General features: G+C 40.3%; 1 protein-coding gene across 3 annotated transcripts; it reads right to left on the bottom strand.

Moving 5' to 3' along the window:
* Window positions 1-725: 725 nt before the first annotated feature.
* tasor2 (transcription activation suppressor family member 2) lies at window positions 726-26,037 on the bottom strand. 3 transcript variants are annotated; one of them, XM_031282524.2, is made up of 22 exons: window positions 25,401-26,037; window positions 24,960-25,108; window positions 24,777-24,872; window positions 24,610-24,682; window positions 22,123-22,214; window positions 21,888-22,025; window positions 20,006-20,139; window positions 19,884-19,900; window positions 19,699-19,795; window positions 19,493-19,587; window positions 19,268-19,374; window positions 18,723-18,795; window positions 18,521-18,592; window positions 16,244-18,388; window positions 15,078-15,831; window positions 14,405-14,867; window positions 7,110-11,921; window positions 3,183-3,305; window positions 2,943-3,096; window positions 2,735-2,840; window positions 2,275-2,456; window positions 726-1,405 (listed from the first exon to the last, which is right to left on the bottom strand). In XM_031282524.2, the coding sequence occupies exons 1-22, from the start codon at window positions 25,435-25,437 to the stop codon at window positions 1,308-1,310; spliced, it is 10,017 nt and encodes a 3,338-aa protein (XP_031138384.1). In that variant the 5' UTR covers window positions 25,438-26,037; the 3' UTR covers window positions 726-1,307. The 3 variants fall into 3 exon arrangements, with proteins under 3 accessions (XP_031138384.1, XP_031138387.1, XP_031138385.1); XM_031282527.2 differs by having other exon boundaries at window positions 15,078-15,393; XM_031282525.2 differs by having other exon boundaries at window positions 25,404-26,037.
* Window positions 26,038-27,845: the final 1,808 nt, after the last annotated feature.

Below are 27,845 nucleotides of genomic sequence, written 5' to 3'. Positions count from 1 at the left end.
TTGCGCCCCCCCTGTGATCTTTGCCGCCCCCCTTAGGGGTCCCCGGACCCCAGGTTGGGAACCACTGCTCTAAGCGTTGTTGGGTGACGGGACTTCTTGTTGACGTTCAAAGTATTTTCAAACAAACGGAGGCTAGCTCGCCCCGCCCTCCTCCTCATTCCGTGCTTCTGCGCACTAACCCCCCACCCCCAAATCCTTCTTGTCGGTTATTGGCTGGAACGCTGGAACACTGTTATGTTTCGTGGTGCAGTTTGGCGCAGTTTGTTTATGTTGCCGTTTGTGGAGCCTGGGCTGTCTACAGAGACCATGTTTTTTTACAGTGTGTTGAGGGGACAGGCAGCTAGCAGATAGTGAGGAAATGTTTGCTGTATGTGACAAAAAATGTTGTAGCCTAAAAAACGCGACATGGCTTAGTGCACCTTTAACTCAACTCGCTCTTTTTTAGTTTTCCGTGAGCAAAAGTTGAGGATAGTACCAAACAGTATGTACGTTTATGTATGTACGTCTGTATGAAGGCTATATTGTATTTACGTGTATTTTTATCCTGTATGTGAAGCACTTTGTACTCTAACTATAAATAGTTAAGAGTAATAAATAGTATTATTACAATTAGGGGTACCAAAACGTGAGCCGAGTCGAGCCAAACCATACAGTGGAAAACCGTCAACAATGTAGTGCGAGTGTAGGTTCTTCAGCCCCTACGAATGACTTTTTAAAGCAAAACAATTAATGAAACCTCTTTATTCTTAGTCAAATTGCTTTGTACACGTCATGACATATTAAGTGCTTAGTAATTATGTTAAAACTATTTAACATCCAAGACTTAAGAATCATTGTACGTAACCTTAGCAGTGTGCAATAGTATACTTCAATATATAAAACAGAAAACATCCTTATTAAATTTTGTTGCAATTTTGTCGATTTTTATCTAAAAACAAACACTAATGATTGTGCTGCAAATGTATAAACTCAGGATTGTAAATAAAACAATATACACTAAAAACAATTTACAATAAAAAATATAATACAAAATGAAGTATATACAGTCTGTATATTGGCATTGTCAATCCATTAACTTAATGATAACTTAGTCGAAAAATGAAACAAAAAACATGTCAAACCATAAATGAATAATTATTGCTTGATGTAAAAGAGCTTTACTAACACAAGAAAAAATATTAAATGTAGTATGTTTTAAATCACCATAAAATGGTAAATTACTGGGTTCTCCTTACATCCAGTGAATTTTCCATTGTTTTGTTCTTGATTTAGCACAACTTAAGTGTGTCCATCTGACTTTTTCCAAGTCAGGCTTTAATTGGTTTGCTTGGAGAATACGTCAGGAAAGAGTCGAAAGTCATTGTTAAAATTCCATTCTTTCCAAATGCGCTGTCTGTTGTTGTATCTGTTAGAATACAGAAGAAAAACATGTCATTCCTTTTTGCAATGTACAATAACTAGACACAGAACCCCAAGTTGCTCCCCAGTTATGTGGCTGTCCACTGCTCATAATACTTAGGATGGGTTAAATGCAATGATTGAATTTTACTACATTGTACTGTATGTGAGGAATTAAAAAAGCTTCTTCTGCTTATAAAACCTTTACAGGTTAACCCAGACGTATTCTATTTCCACGACGTTCCACTTCAGGGATTGCCCTGTTGCCGCTGGGAAGTTCCGCCGTATGTCCTTCTTTTTGGCCGGATTTCCGTTACCTAACGCTTTCTTTGTGTTGGAATTTTAAACTCCAGTCAATTTATGAGGACTATGGTTAACTGTTCCTCAGATCTCAGTTTTCTGTTGCACAACTGAAACAACTTTTGAACGTACACGTTCCACCAAAACAAGCTCCTTCCCGAGGCTATTTTGCAGCAGCACCGGAGCCCTGTGTGGCGCTTAGTGCCACACATGACAATTGTTACTGGTTTAAAGACATGCCAATAAACCAGAACACGTTTCTCTCCAATCCCAGAATGCTGTGTGGACTAGCCAGACCCTCCTTCGCAGCGCTGTGGAGGAAGGTCTGGCAATGCAAGACTAACCCAGACGCAATGCAGAAACTCAGCGAGTACTATGTAACTTTTGCGGCCCTTTTTAATGTCCAATTAACATGGTCGATTTGAGGCACTAAAGCATTGAGAGCAATTGCTTTTAATTATATATTAGAGAGGTTTATAACATCTTACAAACGACACCTTCAAAATAAAACCACAATATCATGAGACTCATTAAATGTTAAGGTACAGTTAATGTAGTTGTTCATTAGTGTCTCACCGGTTATAAAAACAGGGTAACGGGCTGATATATTCTGGACCTGCAAACGGACCAAACACTTAAGATAGTCAGGCTGCTCTCTGGACATGAGGTCACACTCATGATAAGGCAAGACCTCCAATATTCCAGCTTCTTGGCACCAGTTTAGGAAGTGCTTCTTCTCTTTTGCCTCTGCACTCAACCTGAATATGAGAGGAGAGATCGTGTTCAGACAAGCAACACTTTAACAGAAAGGCTTTCATATAAGTGCACAATTAGCATAAAATGATGGCAAACACTCTTTACGGTAATTTAAAATCTGTGAAAGAGATCTAAATTTAAATATAAAAGAGGATATATGGAACACATTGTGGTTGATGCCAGGAGGTCAGTTAGCAAAAATAAACTTTAGATATGACAAGACATTAGAACACCTGTAAAAGTAGGAGGTGAGAAATATTTTTCCAAAGTTGACCCCTACCTCGCATTTTCTTTCAGCCGACGGCTATCTCTGTAGTGCAACATCCATTTCCACTTCCCAGTTCTGCTTCGCTCTTGCAAGATTTCTGACATTTTTTTCATTTTGCCTTAAAATTCATACAAAGTTGATATCATACATTAAACTGGCTGCTCACAGGACAAGATCTCAAACAACAAAAAAGCTAATATTTAGTTAAAGGTGCACATACAAAAACTGAGGGACTCCAGTGCAGCTCTGTCGAACATTACAAAGCCACCCCTTGTGAAGAGCTCCTGATGGGTGAGATTCACGACATCATCTGGTTCGTCAATTCCAGCAAACTGCGCACCTGGGGACTTCTTCAGCTCGAGCAAATGCGGGATCTTAAGATAGCAGAAAACGGTAATTAATTCATGATTACCTATTGCAAAAGTCCTCTCAGAATCTTTTTTATCAGCTGATCAATTACCTCACAAATGTGCTCTGCAATGTCTTCATTCCTGAGGATGATGAGTAGAGATGAAGAACTATCCTCACCAAGGAAGAACTCGGATGGCTGTACAGCAGTGTGGCCTTCTGCCTCCAACTGTGCCTTTTGAAAATCACAGAGAAATTACCCACATTTATAAAGCCATTATTTTTCCATTAGCAAGTCTTACACTGCTTTAGCATTCAAATGAATCACCTGTCTTGACTTGCTTACATATATTTTTTGACTGCAAATATGTACAAAGTTATGAAAGGGTTGTATGACATCCTTGAATTCAGCATTTCTTTGATACTAGTGCAGTGCCCGTTTGGAGCGCATGCCTGTTCAGAAACGGCTGATTGCTTGGTTCTGAGTATTTATTTTCCACAACTTTATCTAACTATAAGCGCGGTTAAGTCATGTAACAATAGGAATAGTTTGTGATATATGCGTTGCCACATGGACCGTTTTAGAGTTTGCACCTAGTGGTATCAGAAGGTTTAAGGCCACTTGTATGTTCGCCAGACTCAGCTAACCCCTGCTTGGCTGTGGCTCATCTAGAGATTCGGCGCGTCCCCTTTTTTCGTTTAGCCGTCACACATCCAGGTAGCGATGGCAGCCCTGCTCAGCCTGCTGGAGAAGCCGCTACAGCCACCCGGCCCCAGGCGAGACAAGGAGGGAACAAAGCTCAGCCTTAAACAGCGTGCAGCACGGACGGAGAAATGTACGAAACCGCCGGCAACGAAACAATATGCTGGAGAACCCAAGAGGCCTGGTGTTCATCTAATGTGTCGGTGTACAATTGTATTTGTATGTAGAGTAGACAGCAATCAGCCAGGCAGATGATCACTTTTTGGTACATGACATCGGTAGCCGGTGAATCGCAATCAATGAGCCTTCTAGTTCTAGGGATGCAGAAACTCCCCACTACTGTAGGCTACTGCGCATGTGTGAGGACATGAAATGCTGGACATGCTTCAGTCTTGGCTTATGCACACGTGTCTGGATCATAACCCCTTTTAAAAACCTCGGGAATATTCTTTCAATGATACTCCACACAATATATATCTGGTGGTGATGAAACACTCACCCCCATAGGCTTGAAAAAGCAGTAAAATGTTTGTAGACAGTCCATTATAAAGTTCAGAGGTTGTGATCAGTTTGGATTCAAAGCAGTTATGACAGATTTCAGAGGGTACCGCCGCTCTCCCTCTTGCTCGGCCGAGACACACGTCTGCAGCCTGCAGTTCAGTCTCCTCTCTCTCTCTCTCTCTAAAATAATTAGGGAAACTGAAAGTAAAGCCTAGCTTTACTTATAATGATATTAAACAAAGAGAAATGTTCTCCCCTCATCTTAAAATGGTCATAAATCGATATCAGAGTAGCTACTTGTTTGCTGCTGCAATTAATGAAATGCAGAGGAGAAGAAAAGAGCATCTGTCTCCACAAAGAGTGTTTGATGGTTATTCAACCATTCAACCATTTTTTAACTACAGGAGACATATGGCGTTTTTCCATTACATGGTACCTGCTCGACTCTACTCGGCTCAGCCGCGGTGCCACGTCCTCCTTTTTCCATTACAGATTAAGTACCGCCTCATGCGTGAGGCGAGCGTGGCTGGTCGTCATAGCGCCGCCGCAGGAAACTGTTGTGACCTAACGCGACACACACACACACAGAACGTCGAAGGTGTGTTGTTTTTGACTCTCGGCATGTGGCTGTTGCCACAGCCAGAAGAAAAAAATTGTTTCAAAAGATGCTGGAGGCAGCAAAAAAAAAACGCCACTGGCTAAACTATTTAAAAATGACGGGTTTGTTCAGGACACCCCCGTCTGTCGCTAGCAATGATGACGCAGTGATTAGTGACAATTCTCTCTGACCAATCAGTAGTCTGCAGGTTTTCACGTCATTTTTTGGTATCGCCTCAGCTCGCTTGGAACCTCGACAGAGGTGATACTAAAAAAAGTACCCGTTAGCAGGTACCGGGGACTTTTTTTCGTAATGGAAAACCAAAAAAGGTGAGTCGAGGCGAGTCAAGCAGGTACCATTTAATGGAAAAACGCCAATAGTTAGTGCCCAAAGGTCTCAACTGCCAGAAAACGTATACATGCTCATATTCCTGAAAAAAAATCTGACCATATCTTAGGCTGAGCAGTGTCAAGACTTGGCCATTAATTTATTTTTATTTTTTTTACTGTTTTTGTTTTTTAATTGAGGAAACTAAAGTAGTTCAGTTACAAGGTCACACAAAGCTTCAATTAGAAGTTAGAAGCTCACGCCGCAGTTATCAGGTCTAAAGAGGTTAGTTATACGAGTATACAAAATGGGGTTATTTCATATAAACTAAATATTTATTGAATTACCAGAAAACATGCTATATTGTGATAAATAACATTATTGAGATATGAAATTACCTATAGCGAGATAGAATATTTTGGCCATATTGCCCAGGAATAAAGGAAAAGACGCTGAAAGATCAGGCGTGGCAGGCCACAGTGAAAGAATGTGGCTGAGACGCCACATGTTGTTTCCTTGCTGGTCTGACTAATCACTCAAGCTCAAATTACCACGTTATTTAAATGTTTGTTCATTTGTCTTTATCTTTACTAAATATGTGACAGTAAATGTGTAAGTGTAGTACAGCATAGTTATGAGATAAGTGTTTGAGGACTGAGTAAGAAGCAGTATATTTAGCTTAGTGCTGTCAGTTAAACGCGTTATTAACGGTGTTAACGCAAACCCATTTTAACGGCGTAATTTTTTTTATCGTGAGATTAACGTTCTTTTTGGCCTAGCAAACTTTGTAGGTTTTTTTCACATGCTGTTGCAACAACTAGTAACGTTAGAAAAACTACAACACCACACCGGATCTAGCTAGACCGGAAACAAAACAACAGGCAGCCGCGCACACTTGTTTGTGCTTGCGAGCCGGCCAAAGAGTAGTAGGCTAACGTTACATTTTGAGTGGATGGCGAGCGCGAGATGCCGAAATGAATGCCAATAAGATTCTGAATGTTGCCAAATGGTTCCATTGACAAGACCAAAGTGATCTGTGTGTTTTGTCGTTGTGAACTGAGCTATCATCGCAGCACGTCCAGTCTGAAATACCACTTGATGGCCAAGCACACAGCTGATGAGAATTCTCCGCCCCCTCATCAAAGCCAGGTGACAAAAGCATAAAGCAAGCCTATTCACTTTTCCATGTTGATAAGAGCATTAAAATGAGAAAAAATAACTGGACAAAAAGAAATCTAGGGACCTTTAGAATAGATAAAAATGTGCGATTAATTGCGAGTTGACTATGATTTTAAGGCGATTAAATATTAATCGTTTGACGGCACTAATTTAGCTATATTTTAACTGTGGGAACATACTGATCAAGTGGAGGACAGATTGAGAGGGACAGTCGGAGGATAAAAGACGTGTTTCTGAATGTCATGACATCAAGTGTGTTAATGTTATTGTCCGCATCTTAAATGTCTACAAATGAACCGTCAACGGAGCATCAAGGCTGATCAACGTTGGACCACTGAGAGAGAGAGCTGGTCAGCTGATGGAGCGGAGCAGCGGAGCCAAGGACGAGAGGTAGGCTCATCCATTTTACCTGTGGCTTGGCAAACCAAGTGTTTAGCTCTGTAGTTTCAGCCAAAACCCTGAAAGCCCCTAGACGTAACGATAGTATAAAGTTTTCCCAGGGTTGTGGTTATGCCGTGACACTAACTTAAAGTACAAGCTGACCACAACCTCTGATCTCAATTGAGGAGACGACAAATTTGTACTGGCATCTTCTGTACAGGGGATAAGTGTGACATTGTCATACAATGCATTTTGGGTGGCTTATCACTTTAGTTAGTTAAGGAATGCAAGCTTTAAATAGTATATCTTTGAAAGAAATAGTATATATTTAAATATTGCATTAGTCTTACCTTGGTTTCCTCAAAGAAGGCATCATCTGACGTCAATAGTACGTAGAATCTGTACTTTGTTTTACAGGATTTCTTCACAACTGAATTCAGATTACTGCGGAAACTCTCATCCATCTCTCGCTTCATTTGATCACAAAAGTCAAAATGGTTACTTGGTTCAGACTTTGGGTAACTTCTATGAATTCTGAAGTGTTTGTGTGGTCTAGATGGGACCTTTTTGACAGCACAAACATCATTCATCATTGCCTCGTACAGCGTGACACACTCCGAAGTCACAGCAGAAACTCCAGCATGTTCCATGGGGTTCCCTGTTGCCCGAGATACATTTGGAGGATGAGTCTTGTCGTCCTCTGTAGTCTTTTTCCTGTCAGACATGTTTACCTTAATTTTTTGTCCAACAAGTGACGGTGCATCAAAATGTGCATTCAAGTGATCCACTGAATCCTCCTGCTCTTCTAGACTGCAAAAGTGCACAGTCACAGGACTGGTACAAGACAAATTCAGTTCATCATGTGTGCCCTGTTGGCAGATGGGTCCCCTCTTACTCCTTTTCAAAAGCTGTTTCATTTGTTCTGAGAAGATAAGGCACTCCTGCTCCATTGACGCCTCAGTGGGGTCATCTTGTAGGCACCTCTGAGAAACCTGCTCCAGGAAAGAATAGGATCTCTTCCTGCTGGTGTTATAGACCGTACACATGAGTGAGCTTTGAGGTCCCAGGAAGAGACTGTCATCTATTATGCCACCATCTTTGTAAACCACATGTGAAGTTGATGCATCTGAGCAGTCTTTTTGATCAATCTCAATACTCTCTTTGGTTGTTTGCCCAACTTTCTCAACTAAACTATATTTAATGAAACCTTGGTTTCCATCAACAAGTTTAGAGATTTTTTTTGCAGATTCTAAAGACTGCGCGGGGAAAGATGATAAAGGAATATTGTTTAATTTTGAAATGTCCCTTCCTTGGTGCGGCTTTAAAGGATCTTGAAGCACACATTTAGCTTTATCTGAGTTAGATTTACTGTCACTTACATTGGATAACCAACTGCTCTTTGAAGAAAGCTCACTGGCATCTTGCTTATCATCATTTAGTTCTTCAGAGTTTTCCTTGAGACTTTCTGTCTTTTTCTCCAAGAACATGGTAGTAGGTATGGTGTATGTGACTACGGGGGTTTCTGTCGGTTTATTGACAGAAAAATGGGACATTACAGCATTTTCAATTTGTCTGTCTTTAGAGATGCAATCTGCTTGACATTCATCAGTCTTGGATGGTTTCACTGCCATGACAGGACGCTGACTGTATGAACGTAAGTCATGACTTAAATTGCTCTGTGAGGTTGTTTTATGTCTACCTTGGTCAATATTTGGTTTAATGGCTTGCAAACTCTCAGTACAGGGAACAGATATGTAGGGATGACAATCTTGCCCTACAGAGGTTTCCTGTAATTTATCTATTCTTTCAAAATGCTGTTGTTGCACTGGTGAGTTAGTTTTCTTTAGCTGCAACTTTACACCGAGTACTTCCTCTAATTTACTTTTGAAAGGTGATATGAGAAAGTTACTTGTTGATTCTGTGTGCAGTTCTGGTGAGGTAGAGGCTGACACTACTGCTGGTGTTGTATTGCATTGCATTTTCTTGTCCTTAAAGTCAGATGAAATGTGGCTTGTGGTGAAGCAAGTGGGGATGAACTTGTTTTCGGGGTTAGGAGTTTGATCAAGAGAATGTTTCTCAGCTGTTTCAATCTGGCTGGATGTTTTAGTGTGGCTTGTTTGGTGGAGGAACTTGTCTATACTTTGAAGAACTCTATGAGTTCTTAGTTCAAGATCATGATGAGGGGTGGCATCACTGTTAAATGTAGACTTGTGAGGCACCTCATCCTTTCTGGATGTTGAGCCTGTACTAAGACATTTCTGAGTCATGTTTTTGGAGGTTTCACTACCACTAAAAGCAGAAGCACTAGTATTACTAGGTCCAGAGCAAGTTAAATACTCAAATGGTTTCTCGTCCATTGTTGGGGTAGGACACCGGTTATCAGACTCACTTCCCGAGACCACTGGCTGGTTGGTTTCACTTACATCAAGAAGTGAAAGTGCTATTTTGCCAGTTATTTTTGACAGTTCTGGCTTTTTACTGTACATTTGAGATGTACTGCATAACCCTGTGGGTTGGACAGTTTCAGGGTAGGTAGTTTTACTAATAAATGGTATTTCCTCCTCGTCAACTTCTTCAACCTTGCCTTGTGAGTGTGTGTCGTGTTGTTGTACTGTATCCTCTCTGGAGGTGTCTAGTCCAATAAATGGAATTAAACCCACAATGCTGATCTTTTCCAATCCCTCATTTGTTTTTTCGATCTGTTTGAGGTCTGTTTCTTTAGTCAATGCAGCTTCAGCTTCAAACTGAGGTGAATGAGCCTGATGATAAAATAGTTCTTTTTCAGTTGTGTTTACAACTTTTTGATCTCCCTCAATTGAATGGGTATCCCCATCTTCATGATCAATACTAATTAAATTGAAGTTTGCCATTACGTTGTTTTGGCATTCTGTTTCAACACTGTCATTTGTCTGGGGAATAGACCCATTTGCGTTAGAAACATCTAACGAACAGTTGTTCTCATCAGACATTGGTAATGCTGCCTTCTGATGTGCCTTATCTGCCAAACAAGTATCATTTTTCGGTTCGTTAGAAATAGGCTCCATTTCTGATGAAGCATGAGGAGATTTTTCTGAAATGGCAAGTTCATCTGTCAACACACTGCCATTTGCACACAGCTTTCTTAACTGCAAATCATGGCAGGCATCTTCTTCGTTGTTGTCTTTAGGTGGTTGCTCATCAAATGGCGGTTTCTGATTACACTCTGTAATGCAATCCTTCTTTACTGAATCTGGGCCATCACAATTTATAGGTAGTGGTTGATCACTCAATTCACTATTAGCTTCCACAGGTGAAACACAACTGTCTTTCTCATCAAATCCATTTTCTTTTCCAAAGGGATCTTCATCTTCGATCACTTTACCTTTGTAGACTGTACAACAATCCACATCTTTAACATTTTCAGCCTTGCCTAGTGAGACTGATATAGGTTCCTCCCCAGGTAACTGCTTCTCATTTTCCAAAATATATCCATTGCAGACTATACCTGACTCTTTGTTTGTTGAATCATCATCTGTAAGAATCACTTTTGGACTAGGTTCTACATTTCCTTGTTGGTATAGACTTTCTTTCACTTCCAGGTTTTCCCCATCTTTGGATTCAATTGCATCATGCTTAACTGTAAGAACCACATTGCCTGCTTCTTTGTTGGAGTCTACCTCTACAACTGTCACAGATTTTGATGAATCTTTTCCATGTTTTTGCACTAAATTCATTGCTGTAGCTTCTGATTTTTTAATGGCATCTTTCATATCTGTCTTCTCATTGTTGCATCCATGTAACACATGGCCAATTCCTGATGTAATCTGATTTTCTGGTCGAACAGATACACTTTCCATCTCTTTTTGTACAACAATCAATGTTTCATCATCTTTACAAGATGGTACATCAGTGTGCGCCAGGCTCCCAGCTTTTTTTCTCTTGTTTCCAATGCAAACTTTCATATCTGTCTTCTCATTGTTGCATCCATGTAACACATGGCCAATTCCTGATGCAGTCAGATTATTTTCTGGCTGAACAGATACGCTTTCCATCTCTTTTTGTACAACAATGAATGTTTCGTCACCTTTACAAGATGGTCCATCAGTGTGCTCCAGGCTCCCAGCTTTTTTCATCTTATTTTCAAGGCCATCTTTCATATCGGTCTTCTCATTGTTGCATCCATGTAACACATGGCCAATTCCTGATGCAGTCGGATTATTTTCTGGCGGCACAGATACACTTTCCATCTCTTTTTGTACAACAATGAATGTTTCGTCACCTTTACAAGATGGTCCATCAGTGTGCTCCAGGCTCCCAGCTTTTTTCCTCTTATTTTCAATGCTATGTTTCACATCCGTCTCCTCATTGTTGCATCCATGTAACACATGGCCAATTCCTGAAGCAGTCAGATTATTTTCTGGCTGAACAGATACGCTTTCCATCTCTTTTTGTACAACAATGAATGTTTCGTCACCTTTACAAGATGGTACATCAGTGTGCTTCAGGCTCCCAGCTTTTTTCATCTTATTTTCAATGCCATCTTTCATATCTGTCTTCTCATTGTTGCATCCATGTAACACATGGCCAATTCCTGATGCAGTCGGATTATTTTCTGGCGGCAAAGATACACTTTCCATCTCTTTTTGTACAACAATGAATGTTTTGTCACCTTTACAGGATGGTACATCAGTGTGCTCCAGGCTCCCAGCTTTTTTCATCTTATTTTCAAGGCCATCTTTCATATCGGTCTTCTCATTGTTGCATCCATGTAACACATGGCCAATTCCTGATGCAGTCGGATTATTTTCTGGCGGCACAGATACACTTTCCATCTCTTTTTGTACAACAATGAATGTTTCGTCACCTTTACAGGATAGTACATCGGTGTGCTCCAGGCTCCCAGCTTTTTTTCTCTTGATTCCAATGCCATCTTTCATATCTGTCTTCTCATTGTTGCATCCATGTAACACATGGCCAATTCCTGAAGCAGTTGGATTATTTTCTGGCTGAACAGATACACTTTTCATCTTGTCTTGAAGAAGAATGAATGTTCGGTCATCTTTACAAGATGGTACTCCGGTGTTCTCCAGGCTCCCAGCTATTTTCCTCTTACTTTCATAGGTGCTTCCGGCATCATTTATCTCATTGACAATCTCTGTGTAGTGTACTTTTTTTTTGTTACACTGGAAAAAGAAAACAGAATAAGAATAATTACATATATATTTTGTGTGAAAACCGTAACTACTGTTTCTCTCTGTGAGTTTTTCAATGTTTTGCCATGATTTTTCGAGGTCACTATGCTATTAATGCACCAGCAATTCAAACAATGACTACTGTAAATCACAATAACAAAGCTAGCTGTCATTAACAGAAGTAAAATAAGGTCAAATAGTTGCTGGCTGACATGCAGGCGCATCAGTCATAAACAAAGTACCCATTTTGGCATTACATTTGCCTGCTTTTCTGTCTACTTTATGCCCATCAGTCCTAATACAATAAATAAGATGTATGATGCCATTCTCTTTCATTTGATTAAATCTCTGTAGCCATCATGCAGTACAACAAAAGCATGGTATGTGCAGTCCATCTGTGGAATGTGCACATTATCAGAGTGCAGCACAAGTATGTACATGATTGACACTGCACAGGGCTCTTGAAAATAAGTACACAAACATCAATACTTCTTCTGGTATATGGCTTATATAGTGCAAACCATTAGGAGCATAGGAGGCATTGTCAGGAAGCTGGGATGGACTTACATTAGACTGCATGGGAGTTGGGTTGTCTGGGACAATAGTTATTGGTAGGGTCTCCCATTGCAAATTGGTCCATGGCCAGAAAAGGAGTGATGTGAACACCCTTATGAGAAGGTCATAACAGGACATAGCCAACTTATCTGAAATATGGGGCTCCCTCTTGAAGCCAAGACTTGGAGGGTAGTCTACACAGGATCACATATAAGCTATACAGCTTTGCGAGTCTGAGCTCAAACACAGGAGGCATGGCCTTTTCTGTTCTGGGATCACCACCCACAAAAAAAAGGAATAATGGGCCTGGTACATGGTTAGTTGGGCAGCCCTTGTCTAGCTGAACACTAGCCACTGAAACTACCAATCAGTATGTGGATAGTCAGCTTTGGATGAGGAGCTGAGGCTTGTACAGGAGGCAGAATGGCACCAACTATACGTAGTTGGCCTCATTTCTGTGCTCCTGGTTAGAAGCTGGACTCTCCCTGTCTGGAGTTATCCAGGATGCTGCCTATTTCTGGCTAGGTTATTGTATACCGGCAGCCTTTTACAGACAACCGCAGGGCACAGAGCTCCAGAAATCTGGGGATATTTAAGAGCAGACAGCACCGGAAGAAAAACACCGACACATCACAGACAGTATGATAATAACATCCAAAACGCACAATTTACTCTGTGGTTTCTGTGCCTTGAGAAATACTTTAAAATGAGTAGGTAGTACTACTCATAGTTGAGTACACGGTCCTTAATGTGGCCCAGGAAACATTTCTGTACACACTAAAAGAATGTGGTCATATGGACCTCAATGCGTCGTGGGTGAATTCCCATATGTACTTAAAAGGTCCCATGGCATAAACATTTCACTTTATGAGGTTTTTTAACATTAATATGAGTTCCCCTAGCCTGCCTATGGTCCCCCAATGGCTAGAAATGGCGACAGGTATAAACCGAGCCCTGTCCTGCTCTGCCTTTGAGAAAATGAAAGCTCAGATGGGCCGATCTGGAATCTTCCCCTTATGACATCATAAGGGGAAAGGTTACCTCCCCTTTCTCTGCTTTGCCCGCCCAGAGAATTTGGCCCGCCCATGAGAAAGAGAGAGACATCATGGCTTGCAAACAAGCGAAGCATGGCAGTTGGTCAATGCCACACCCCCACCTTCCATTTTGCCCCCTCTCTCTCCTCCTCAATAGCATTTAAAGCTACAGACACAGAAATGGCACATCCTAAAGAAAGCTCATTGTGGGACTGGCTCTAGTGGCTGTAATTCTGCACCAAGGCTGAATTTCGGGAAAGAGACTTCAGATACAGTATTAGGGGACCGCTAAGGCCTATATAAAAGCATCCAAAAAGCAGCATGTCATAGGACCTTTAAAACTGTATACCTGTGATCAGATTACTCAGGACGGATTTAAATACCAGGTGTAATAACAGGTATATGTGCCAAATAGCATTTCAAAGTCTTTATATCAGATGGTGGTAGAACCTGTAGATTGACAGAATAAACAGGGGTAGTGAATTTAACTCTAAATGTCCGTCAGAACCTACGATTTTTTTAGCATCCTAGGGGAGGATGGAGACGAGAGAGCCCTGTCCAAAGTCTCCATTGCAGAATGCAGAGACAACTGTTTGGAGCTATGTATAAAAGATCTGAGGGGATTTTGAGAGAGAGATCTTGTGATCCCAATTAAGATGCCATAGCACTCTACCAGAAAACAGTCTATTGTCCCACTCAACTCACCCTAATACAATAAGTCTTTATTGATAATCCCTTGATTATGCAGATGAAGTATGTCTATTACTACTTAAGAAGCGCACAAATCTGATCCTTTAATTGTTCTATATTCTAAAGGCCATCTGGAAATCATTACAAATACATTAAATGCATGTATTCAATGTAACGGTAACATTAGAACCAAACCTGAATTTTGCTTGCCTCCTGTAATCCCATGGATGACTTGAGCGTGTTCAATGTTTCACTAGCTTCTTTCAGATCACCGGACACAGAAGTTTCTTTTCTGTTGACTTGTGGCTCTGAAGTGACAATCTCTGCATTTATGTTTTTCAGTGACAAGTCCAAAACCACAGATCCTTGGTCCAACACAGAGTCATGTTTTTTGCTGAGGTCCAAAGCTTTTGAAATCGAAGGGTCTGAAGTGTCTGTTACACTCAGGAAAGGAGCAAATGAATAAGCCTTGAGCTCAGATTGAGCCAGTGTTGATACCATTCCACTAGGCATTTCCAAAGAATCACTCTCTTCTGAACATGGGTATGAGTCAACATGAAAGAACCTGGCTGTGGACCGGCTGTAGAACAGACCAATCCACATGTGGACGATGAGCCGCACTTCTTCACTGGTGTCTTGCATGGAGAAATCCCATGGGCTATCAAAGATGTGAAATGTACAAAAATTAGCTCTTTCAATTGAATAATTGGTTATTATGTCATCTGACCTAAAAGTCAACATTACCACATATTGCCCAGATTTCTCAACTAGATACAAACAAGTATAGCACTGAAATTATGTGAAAAGATACTTTTTTTACTTTTACGTTAAGATTCTTTGTATAAAAAAGTAACACATATGTACATACCCATGCAAGGCTCGGACGATAGTTCTATCCTTTGAGTCGTTTGTGAACTTGCTGTCTAGATTAAAGTCATAGTTTTCTTTCCATTGCTTTGTGACTTGGATAGATCCATCCTTGTCAACAAAGGTGCGGGAGTGTCTGAACTTTCTTCTGCACACCATGTGTTTTTTCAAATATTCTGGAGTCCTGTGGTTCTTTTCACTTCTGTCTGTCTGGCTGACAGATGGGTGTAGTGTTTTAATTCCATCGCCATACATTGTCTGGTGATGGTGCAGCAGTCTGGTAGAACCACTTAAAGGTGATACCTGGAAGGGTGTACCTGGCAAACCCAACAGTAGAGAGGAAGATGGGGGCAATGAGTAAGCATGTTCTTTAGATACCAAACCAACCAATTCACTACCTCCCATAAGATGGCTTGGTGAAGGAGACTCAATAGGCTGCATGGATCTAGCAGCAGGCTGTCTAAGCAGAGCATGAAGAACTGACTCTTGTTCAGCAGTGGTAACATCTTTTGTAAGGTCACACTTCTTCAAACTTGTCTCAGGTTTTCTCTCAAGTGCTGGGTCTGGTTGTGGTGGAACCTGGTCATTACTGGCACTGAGTGCCAAGTCAGCAAGTAAGTTCAAAGCATCTGTAGATGAGCAAGCACTGTTCATTTTTTCCTTAACAGTCTTCCTGACAGAATTATCCCTAGTACACTCTTTGTAATTGAGTTTTTCACTGGCATAACAAGCTGGGGTTTGAAAATGCAACCACCCTGTGAAGACAAAACAGAGGAGAAAAAGAGAAACAGCATGAAAATAAAAAGTAGCACATTGAAAGCATTTGAAATATACCTAAGTTTTACTATAAGGGACCTGTCACCAACTTGTAAAATATGCCATTGTTTCAAACAAAGGGATTGGTTTATTAAGCCAATGACAACATGTTTGGGTGCAGATGCATAGGACAGGCAAAAATGCAGCACAGGCAAGAGAAGAGCAAAAGCAAACTAAGAACTAGCCAAGACTTAGCTAAGCGCAGCGATAGCAGGCTGAGGACAGTTGCAAAGGTGACAGATCCAAGAAAATGGTCAGTCAGTTTCAATATCATGCACAATACTGAAGATATGTTAACTATCATGCACAAAATACCATTTCCATATTTCAGAATTTTGAAATAGAACTCACATTTCTTTTTCACATTATCTGCAGAGACGCCTTGATGCTTTTTGAGCATTTTAATCCTTCCCCTTCTTGGAAAGATTGATGGAGGCCTGTGTATGATTTGAGGTTGTTTGTCTAAAATGGTTTGTTCTTGTGTCTCTGATGAGTCTTTCCTTTGTTGAGTATCCTGACCCTCAGTTTTCTGTATCTTATCTGGTGTCTCTTTAGGGGTCAGGCCTAGGGCATATGCAAAAAGAGGGTCAACTGACAGCATCTTTGAAACTTCCTTGACACGCACATCGGTGTCCTGGACACTTGTAATTGTATAATTACTCTTCAGCATCCCAGTGTCTGAGTCAACTTTGCCCTTCTTGAGATGGGGCTCGGTGTATTGAGCAGTATCTGCAGTCATCTCCTTTGACACAAGGAAATCCATTTTTCTCTTTCCTCTTAGAAGAACTGATTTCAATTTACTCAACAGTAAGTCACCTTTTGTGGCAATCTTTTCTGGGGAGAGAGTATTAGTATGATTTTCTTTAACTGCTTCTGAGGGAGAAGTTGCTGTGCCATCAGTCTTTGAAGACTGTTCAGTACTCTCTTGATTCAACGTCAATAAGCCATTGCCATCATCTGAAGGTCTCAAAATATTGTGTTCAGGATTAACATCACTAACAACAATTTGAAAATGGTTTCCTCCATCCTTGGATGTTGTGGCCTCTGTTTCTTCCACTGCTGTCTTTGGAGCAGTGCTAGACTCCTGCTCCATTTCGACTGTGTCATTTACAGAGGCATCAACCAACGTTTGTTCATCTTTTGTAGATTGAATCTTATCCTTTAAAGACTTAATCTGATCAGCAATATCTAGAGAGCCATGAGGAACCAAGATTCTTCCACATTCGCTGATGACCGGCTTTAAGTCCCAGCGCTCCGTTTTCTTTCTCAGAGGAAAAGCTTCAAGTTCCATTAAAAATGTGCTTTCAACGCTCTGCTGTCCAGGGTCTACTTTGTTCTCCTCTGCAACTGCTAAATCAACAGATGATGATGGTTTTCTAAATTTGCACTTTCGCCTCTGTACTTTCCTCTGCTCAATACAAGAAGGATTACTCAATTGTGGGTGGCCTGACGATTCCTTGGCCTGGTCTTCTGTCTGACTCATCAAGTTGTCATCCTCCACTGGTATTTGTAAACTTGGAGTCTCAACGCACGCTTTAGATACCCTTTTCCGACCTTTGTAACGTCCCCTACGTAGTTTCCTCTTTTGTGTTTTTGTGAGATTGGTGAACTCAGGGCAATCCAAAACCTTTTTGGTTGTAACAGTCTCATCATTCAGAGAGTTCACTCCTGTCATTTGTAATTTGGCTGAAAAACCAGAAAGTTGAATGTCATTATGCATTGTTGCAGACACAGTACTGATCATACCTAAACTCTCATCAGTGACAGTTCGCTCTGCCGAAGTGATGCTGACAATCAGCTCTGCAGGAAGGTCATCTGATGTAGAGGGAGGGACATTTTTTGCCCCCATGTCATCAGTTTTGATCAGCACAGTCAGATCAGATTTGCCAGTGTATTTAGTAGCATCCCCAGCATGCAAACCATCTGGTACAACATTCTGAGGCACAGCTGTTACGTCAACTTGTGCTGCAGCACTTGTTATACAACTGTCAACAGGCGTTTCAATGTTTACAGGAGATCTCTGGCCTGTCAACTGGTCCTCTGACTCCATGCTAACAGGATTGGCTGGTGCCTCCTCGGGAGATGACAGACAGATGTAAACATCATCATCCAGGTCTTCTATTCGCTCCTCTTGTCTAGGTGCCAGGATTTCTGAAGCTTTGGACAATGGCAGTTGAAAAGAGACTGGTTTGCTCAAGTATGACCTGAAGCTCTGCCATGCCCTGTTAGTCAACTCTGGGCATGAGTAGAGGTGCTTGTGGGCATCCGGCACATCATACTGATCTGGAAAGATGCTGAGTTCCCTAGCAGGACTTAATGCCAACCCAGGATTTATCAGGGCTGCGTAACGCTGCATATGCTGTGCCAAGACTTCACACAGTTCTTCACTTGGGTCAATGGGTGTTTTCTCAACTTCGCCTTCTGCATAATTAAGCACCTGTAGAACCTGCAGTATTTCAGATGAAATGGCAGGCTTTTTCGCTCCAGATTTGGTGTCTGTGAAAAATCAAGAAAAAGTACTTTTAATCTCTGCTTTTGTAGTATAATAATATATTGTAGTAATATAATATATAAATATATCAACATATTAAATGAAAATATCCACTGTTAAACACATGCTGTAATCACCTGTCTGTATAACCTGCGAGACTGGAAACACAAACATGCCTTGCAGGACATCAGTTGCACTGGAACCAGTATCTGAAAAAACACAAAGATACTGTATGTGGCTGATATGAACTTAAATCATGGTTGTAAACAAAGATAGAATTCAGCAGGTTTTGTCGTGAGACCGACAACATAGTACTCGGTCATCATCTTTATATCTTACCATCATATGTGAGGAAATGCGAGGAGTGCAACAGAATAAGAAAACCACCATCATTCAGCTGAATAGTGAGAGCCTGTGCATAAATGAGCAAGTTTGTTAGATAAAGTTTTTGGATGTTGGACAGCAAGGAAAGTCTAACACAAATATCATAGAAACTGATTGGATTGACTGGGAATTTCCAGTGCTGAAACAATTGATTAGTCAATTGACAGAAAATGATTGACAATTTCAACAATAAATAATTGTTTGTTTATTAATAATTTATTAATAATTAATTTTTTTTTTTTTTTTTTTTTTTAAATCAAAGAATGACAAATCATTTGCTGGTTACAACTGTAAAAATGTAAGGTTTTGCTTGGTTTCCTGCATTTCATATCAGTTAAAATAGAATACTATAGGTTTCTGACTGTTAGCCAAACTGAATAAACCACCACTATGGGCTCTGATAAATTGTGAAGGGTATTTGTGATTACTTTTTACATTTTATAGAATGACTAACCTAAGCCCCACAATCTCTGAAAGGTTGACAATAAACAGAAACTCACAAGATCTTTCTCCTTGATCTCACGCAGAAGTAGAGGGAGTGAGTTGGTGTCTTCTGCCTCAGAAGAAACCAACTCATACAGACTAAAGTATAAGCCATCTAGAAAGACTGAAAGACATCAAAAAAGCCAAATTCATCAATGATATGTATTTTGTTGAGATACTACTTCTAACTCTTGGTTAATAAGGCTGTTTTTTTCCCTTATATTTCAGAGATAACAACACACCTTCACCAGAGAAGCAGGTTTCAAAGACAGCCCTTGGCAATAGCTGTCTCAGATCTGACATGGAAATGGCTCTGCCAATTTTCACCACTGGTGGTCTACAATGGAAAAATAAGACAAAGTACAGAAAATAGGTTATAATCTAAATTACCAAAGACATTTAAGAATTAAAAAAAGGTGTGTATTTTCTATTTGCTATTTTAACTTACAGTTCTGCAGGGATTAAGGCCACTGTAGACCTCAGCCCAACGTCATAGAACAGGGTGCCTATTTGAAGCTGACCCCTCCATGGAAAGTAATGACAAACTGGTGGTGGTGGTGGAAAATTCAATTAGGAAATTCATAATAGTCAATTTTCAGTAAATGGATCTTTTTGGCAACAATATTTACTTACTGAGATTTTTCACCTCACTGAAAAGAGAAATATGAAAACAATGATCAATTTGACATTACTATTATTAATTTGTATGAAATAGTATTTGGTAAAGTACATGTGTTGCTGTAGTGATACAGAACCTTTTCTCCTGTGATGCTACAATCGATGCTTTGGTATCCGTGTATGAAAATGATACAATGGCAATAGGACGGGCAGCGCTGGGAGACTGAGTCGTCACATTACTTCCATCATCTAGCAGCTCATACATGTAATACTGCAAGGACAAAGCAAGACGCACTTGAGCTGCCTGGTGTCTATGCCCATGTTTCCTTCTTAACATGCACTCTTGCATTAACGTACTCAACAATATTGTGCTTATAAGGAAGTACACACAGAAAGATTAGAAAGACACATATACCCCTGTTCCACTAAAATTAGCATGTATTTGCAGGGTTTTAAGCATGGGTAAACATGCTAAAAATAGGCAATAGAGTCCTTCCCTATTGCCAGTAGGCGAGTAAACCTTTCGTTTTTTTTTCTGGTGTGTCACGTTCAACATCACGAACGCGCCGGAAAACAGGGTTAGTAAACAGTAGAAAGCAAAATGGAAGCTTGTGACGATGTTACGGCGGTTGCTTCTCTTTATCTGTTACTTATTCAGTCTCTCTTTCAAACTCGGTGCCAACTAATATGAAGCGATGTCCAAGCGCTGCTAGGCGGAAATGGATTTGTGGCTAAGATGACATAACATCATCTACCACCACAGGCAACGTGCATCGTACTGGAAAAACGGCGAAAATTAGCGTGTCCACCCAAGCGTCATGTTTCTATCACTGTCGATCGGCACTGGAACCAATCGAGACCTGTGACAACTGCAGTTATTCGTCCTGGGAATGAAGGCTGATTGTAACCTTTCCCACCAAAAACAGAAGCTAGATGTTACTGGGGCACAACATCTGGATGTGTGTAACAATTAAATGAAATCAGTATAGACCCTTTGCAAACACGTGACCATGACCACGTGACGACGCCATGATGGACAGCAAATCACCGGCAATAACAAGCTTAACAGTGTAGTAGACGAGCAGAAAGTTTCATAGTTTCAATCAGTTTGAAATACATAACACTAAATAAACTGTATTTATGGCTTGATGCCATGTCATCTTTAATTTAACCGATATTTTTTGTATGTGTGTTAAGTTAAATGATCAAGGGAACGGCTTTCTTTTTTGGATATGTAGCAAGGTCAGTGAATAACCGATGTTAGTTATGTGGGTCATCATCGGGTTGGACCTGTTAGCAGGAACAGCTGGTTAGCACGGCAGCTAATTAGCTGGTTGAGGATAATTTTATTTAACTCATTTCAAATAGAAAGGCAATACATACACATGATTGTGTTGGTGAAGATTACACTGCAGATTGTGAATGTGAGAACACAAACACGAACGAAAACGTACACGTTTAGCTTGCCGTCCGTCTACAGCATAGCTCTTCCGCCGTCCGTCATGGCGTTCATAATTCGTGCGAGTGGAGCATGACATCACGTGCAAAGGGTCTATAGTGTGTTGGAACAGTTTAATTCACATGCATTTGTAGCAATATATAGCAGTGTTTCTCAAATGGGGGCACACGTACCCCTAGGGGTACTTTTGAGTACTGCAGGGGGTACGTAAGATATTTAAAAAAATATATCAGTCATGCATAATTCCTAAAATAATGATACTATAAAATTAGTGAATAGATTTAGTGATTCTTAACATTGGAAATGTAGCATTTAAGTGTTTTTCAGTTGCAATATTGTTGTTTAGACACTGACAGCTAGCACTGTATTGTGCCTCTTTATATAGCAAGGTTATTTTTTCTACCGAAAATGTTTTGTGCTGGTCAGGTGGTACTTGAATGAAAAGAAAATTCAAAGGAGGTAAATTATTGTTAAATATTTGAGAACCACTTCTATATAGGATGGAGAATGGGAAAAGCTGTGCTGTAAGATTTTCATCACCAGTCACATCCTCTTCTTACCTGGGTTCTCTCGAAAGCAAGAAAGGAGCTGGTTTTGGCAGATACTGAAGGCAACTGTTCTGACACATGACAGTCAAACCCCACAGTGGGCGCAGTTAAGTTCTGGGTGTAGTTCTCTAAAACCTTTTTAACTCTACCCTGTTGGTAACAAGAAAGGACAAAGATGTTTTTCTATGAACAGAAACACAATGACCACATACCTAACAAATATTTCACAACTTCTTTCTTTCAATACCTTCGTCAGCCTGATGATGGCAATGTATCCAGATTTCCCATGATACCAGCGATTGAGATCCAAACAGTCAGAGTACATTGGTATATAAACACCTAAGCAAACAAAGAAAACATTCACTTAATGTGTCTAGTTAAAAATAAATACAGGGAGGGTCACTTATCAAGATTTGAGGACATAATAAACCAATACAATAATTAACTTATAACTTTAAAGTGTCTTTCACAACACCTGGCACTTCTACAGCAGCGAGGCTGCACCTTGAAAGATGAATGTGTAACACGTTTAACAACCATCTGAATGACCTCACTACACCCACTGCAGCTGAACATGAACTCTAAACAATGTTACATTATGTTCTCTATCCAGTTTTTAATAAGCCATAATTCATAATTTTCTTTATGGGGTAAACACTAAAGATACTTTAGGAAATATCTTTTACCTAGATCTGGGCTTTCACTCATAAATCAAGCACTTAATTCTTAGTTTCCACAGGGCAAATCAACAAACTTCTCACTTCTGCATGAGAGGAAATAACTCTCCATACCAGCAGGCGGCGGTAATCTATTCATCATTCAAAAAGGGAAAGCGGATAAAAACGTTGCTATAATACCTACAACTAAGAAGTGTTTGCCCGAATCATTTTTTGTCAGTTTTGACAGCTCTGTGTATTGGATTGATCAGATGAGATGAAGATGAAAAAAATGAGACGAGCCTTCTGTGCGCTTTCACAGTCGTTTGTTTGCTTTCTTCACTACTGTCTTTTTCTTCTCGTTTACTAATTAATTTAAGCTAAATAACCAATCAGATGGATTCCTTGCGCCGACGCAGACGCCAATTCAACATGTCCAACCAAAAAAAGGTAGACGAAGGCCGAAGCGTGGCAACACACCGGCCGTCGGCCCAACTTGGACCGACGGTCAGTACATCAGGGCCTTAATGGCCACCAGATACTAGGATTTTAATAGTTACCTTCACTACTTCTAATGTATCTCGGTGAGAATTTTAAAAATGGATTGACAGGAGAATGACATCAGCAGACTGAAGAATAAGGCGTGGATGTTTCCGCTTCCTCGCTAAAGGTCACATGTATAGGCCTATTCATGTCTTACAAATACATAGTGTATTCTCTTAAGTGAGGTAAGAGCCAGTCTATTATCAATAGGGCATTAGACCTCATGTTATTACAATATAAAAAGTATAATTAAATAATTACAATGCATTGAAATATGAATGGGGATAGATAAGACACTTGACACAAAGAGCGACATTCAGGTGAATTCTCTCAGGTTGCATATCTGAATGTAGGATAATAAACAAAGAGCCTGTTTGGTAACCTGTTTGGTAGGTTTGGTGTGTCTTTGACACTCCCCCTGTAGCAATGTGCTGACAAAATGAAGAGACATATTAGAAAAAGTACTAACTCTATAACCTTTCCAAATATCTATTTCAGCCATTAAAAAAGCAAGTCATAATATTAAGAATAAATGTGCATTTGAAGAAATCTGTTGCAATACCACTCCGGTGTGGTTTCATACCACCGTCTACAGAAAAACAAGGATTTTGACCAATGTTTATACCTAATAAATTCCTCACTTATCAAAGCCTTGTGGGTGGAGGGATAACAGACAAAATATGTTAGAGGAAACATTTCAAATGTGAAGTAATATAGAAAAACATATTACAGGAATACATGTTACAGTTAAATGAGATCCATGTTTAAATGAATGAAATGACAGTGAAACAAGACAATAAATGGCGGCGTCAGATGGCCACCCACCAAGAGTCAGGTTCTGTCGGTTTCTTCCTGTTAAAAGGAAGTTTTTTTTTCCTCAACTCTGTCACACCAAATGCTTGCTCTCTGGGGGAATTGTTGGTGTTGTTGTAAATTATAGTGTGGTCTAGACCGACTCTATCTGTAAACTTCTGTTATGATTTAACACTATAAATAAACTTAAATTGAATTACATGCTAAATGCTACTAAATTCATTGTCTTTCTGCCTTTGACACAACTCATATCCTGAACTGCTGTGCACCAACTTATAGTTTCTGTTTCAGAACAGAAAACCTTCCACTTTCACTTGTATACATTTATACAGCTATTCAACTTGCTTTCACTTTCAAAAGTAGGGGAGCATGGTTAACATGGACCATTCCTTAGCTTGATCTCCTGCACACTACAGATACTTTGGACAAGCCAGATGCATACATAGACAGTCTTCTGGATATAGCCATCAAGGTAATAACTGAGGTAAAATACTTAAAATGAATGAGACAGTATTAATGTTATTCTTTGCATTTTTTACCAAGTAACCAGAAGTGTATCTATGTTATGTTACAAAAATTGCTGTGTACAAATCTGAACTCGGAGTTCAGTGTATAATATGACCTCTTGTTCGGTCGTGGCTGAGCTGCTGAACGTCACTGTGATTTCGCTACCGTTTGACATATGGCAGTATGAGAGGGGGAAATAAATCACCACAAGTTACCTTTAGAGGGATCTCCAAGAGTTGTGCATGTGCTGTTTCCAGTGAGCACACCAGTTTCTCCAAGTGCATTTGCCTTTAAACAATGACAAATATCGATATCAGCAAGATCTTAAGATTTGTTGGAGCATGTTTTTTTCTCAGGTGTGCTGGTGTTTCAAGCGTTTTACCTTGTTGACATCATCAAACAGCAAAAACCCATAGGATTCTTTCAGATCCTCCTCTGAATATCCTTCTTCTTTTCTCTTTGCTCGGAAAGCACAATACTGATATAAAAGAAGAAAGTATGTTCATGACAACCAAACCTGAGCAGCTATTTATTAAATGTGAACAGATTTAAAATTTGGACTGACCTTTTCTTCCAGTGCTGGATTATTTACCAAGACAGCGGATGTATACCTGAAAGACTGCTTTGACTCCTCATACAAGTACGCACTTTTAAGTGGAGCCAAAATATTGTTTTGAAAGACGCCAGAACTTTCTGAGACAGGTACTAAAACACCTGGAAGTGGACAAAAATACAAACAATATAAAAGCGATACTGCGAAATTACAGCAAATTGCGTTTTCGCTTTTCTACAAGAAAAAAAGTTTCCGGATATTTCACAAGCCTAGGACTTCTTGTAATATGAGACATGGCACCTTATCTACGCGTCCTTTTTCGTATAATCATATAGCAGCAGTACCTCTAACGTCAACGTTACATCTCAAATATAGTTAGGGGGGAAGTAAATATCCGATCCACGTTTCTTGTCAATCCTAAAGTGAAAGTTACATGAGTAGAAAAAAGCTCACCATCTTTCCTCGAGGCACCACCATTTCCACTTTCCATTGCTGAACACTTATGAAATCTCTCGTTGTCCCTGTGCCCTTCGTTGAAAACTGTTGTCTCTGGGTTTTTTTTACATAACAGCAGAATTGTATAACGTTAGTCCTATGTATCCTGTATCCAGCAAACATTCAACAGTAGCGTTAACTTGCGCTTTCGCCGCAGTTTCAACAGCGATATTAATAATGCGACAACCAGGAAGTTGCAAAATTAACGGCCGTCCGAACACGTAGAAACAAAAAAAATCCACTTTTATCGTTTTACGAGTATTAAATCCGTTTCACAATCAAAGCTCCTTAGTATTCATGCCAGGCTGGTCTACATATGTAGTCCGTTTCGAAAAAGAAAGAGAAACCTATCGAGTTGAAAGCATCCATCTTGAAAGTCTACACCAAACTGTGGTGGTGAGGGTGAGGCAGAACGTTGAAGCTAGTCCGACTGCGCCTGCGATTCACTTTTCCTGTGTGTTTGTTTTTCTCTTACCCGTAAAAAATTAATGATTGCTAACGTTAACTGTTAACGAAATGCCATTGAAAAACCTGTTTCTACCCTTAACGTGATACAGCTACAGATTAAGGTTATAATGTGGATTCTTATCTATGTAACGTTAGTGTTTAGTTTAGTTTAGTTTAATAGAGATTGTGGGGAGAGTTGGGATCAGTGCTGCTAACCCTACTAACAGAGTCGTTGCAACGTAACTTTTCGCACCTTCAAATGTTTACTTAACTTTTAGACATTTTTGCCAACACCCACATTGGCAGCACCAAACTTAAGCTCCAAGTTTCATTTGAGCTGGTAATTTAAGCTGAAGTATGAGTTTGTGTTAAGAAGAAACCAGTACTTCTTCTGACAGAATTTGGATTGAAGACCAGTTACCCAACCTGGATCGAGGTCAATGGTCTTTAAAGCTTCATTAAATTAAATCCATTAATATTTTTGATGTTCACCATCAGTGTGTAAAATGAAATGGAACCAGCTGAGAATCAGATAGCCCCCAACCCATCTATGCAGCTTTTAGCCACTTCTACTTTGGTTTTAGTTCTGTGTTCCCTGTGGTGTATGGTTGTGTCTTGTGGCTCTCACCACCCAAGGGTCATGGTGGGTCATTTTTTTCCCAGAACTACTTTTGCATTTCCCCGCAATATTTTCCCAATTTTCCATTCCCCTTAAAGGTGCAGTAGGTAAGACTTATACAACTAACTTTCTGTCATATTTGCTGAAACTGACCCTATGTTCCAGTAGAACTACATGAAGCAGGTAATTAAAAAAAAAAAAATTCCGGCTCCTCTGTCACCACCTACAGCCTGTAGTGCGATTTGCAAAAATCCACTGTTCCCTGTTCAGATGCACCAATCAGGGCCAGGGGGGTGTCTAACTGCGTGTCAATCACTGCTCATGCACACACATTCATTCTCCCTTGTGGGGGGAGTGGCTTAGGAGACAGTTTTAGGCTTTAGCGGAAAAGAGGGAGGGACTGAGAAGTTGTTGATGTTCAAATTTTTTGGCTAAGTCCTGGATCTTCGCAATCCTACTTACAGCACCTTTAATATGTCATTGTCCAAAAGCAAAGCATTTTTACTCACATGAGGATACTTTGTGTTTATTCACGTTACTTGCACTGGAGAGGAAGAGGGGCTCCATGTAGATCCTATCCCGCCATTTCTTTCCGCCACCAACCATGGCCAATATAACCATTATTGCTGCTTTGTACCTTTTGTGGAAGTTCCAGATACATCTGAAAACGGAAAGCCATCGTGTCTGGGTTCATACGGAGGTGCACAAAGCTTGGTGAATTTCACCGCCCATAGACGGCTACAATAATTTTTTCTTCCATTTCTGATTTAACAACACCAGGGCGTTAGGAGAATGACAGGCTTTCGGACGTTGACGCTCTATTATACTTTGTTTTAGTAAGCAACCACAATGAAATATGCAACAATGAAAAATGAGTAGGCTAAATACAAGTAAAGTTGTTTCGGTTGTTTGTGCATGACAATTTTAGAGACAGCCTGTCAAATTTACACGAAACACACAGTGGCTAGTAGTCGTAGTCGCTCCTACGGTGTCGTGACCCTTTGGGAGTTCTGCGTCGGGGTTGCTTTGCATCGCGGTGCATTCCACCGCAATAACGCTAGGGGGTGATAAGTCTGAGGTTATTTGCGAGGTGTCTGCCAGCCAGTTTATGTTATGTTAGCAAGCAAACTTTAGCACAACTGCCCACAAAGTACTGCTTGCTGGCGAAGTGCTAATTTCAAAACGTTACTGACATATAGACACTTTACAAACGGATAACCCCGTCATTGTAACCAAAATATGTCTGAGTTTATTTGCAAAGCTTGTGTCAGTAAACTAGCATGTTGCTACTCCCCACAGTAGGCTGCTTTAAACACCGACTATCAACACACAGGACG

This window comes from Sander lucioperca, chromosome 7, assembly GCF_008315115.2.
Source record: "Sander lucioperca isolate FBNREF2018 chromosome 7, SLUC_FBN_1.2, whole genome shotgun sequence".
Taxonomy (NCBI): Eukaryota; Metazoa; Chordata; class Actinopteri; order Perciformes; family Percidae; genus Sander; species Sander lucioperca.
The sequence above is the reverse complement of the archived record's forward strand: the minus strand, read 5'-3'. Positions and strand labels throughout refer to the sequence as shown.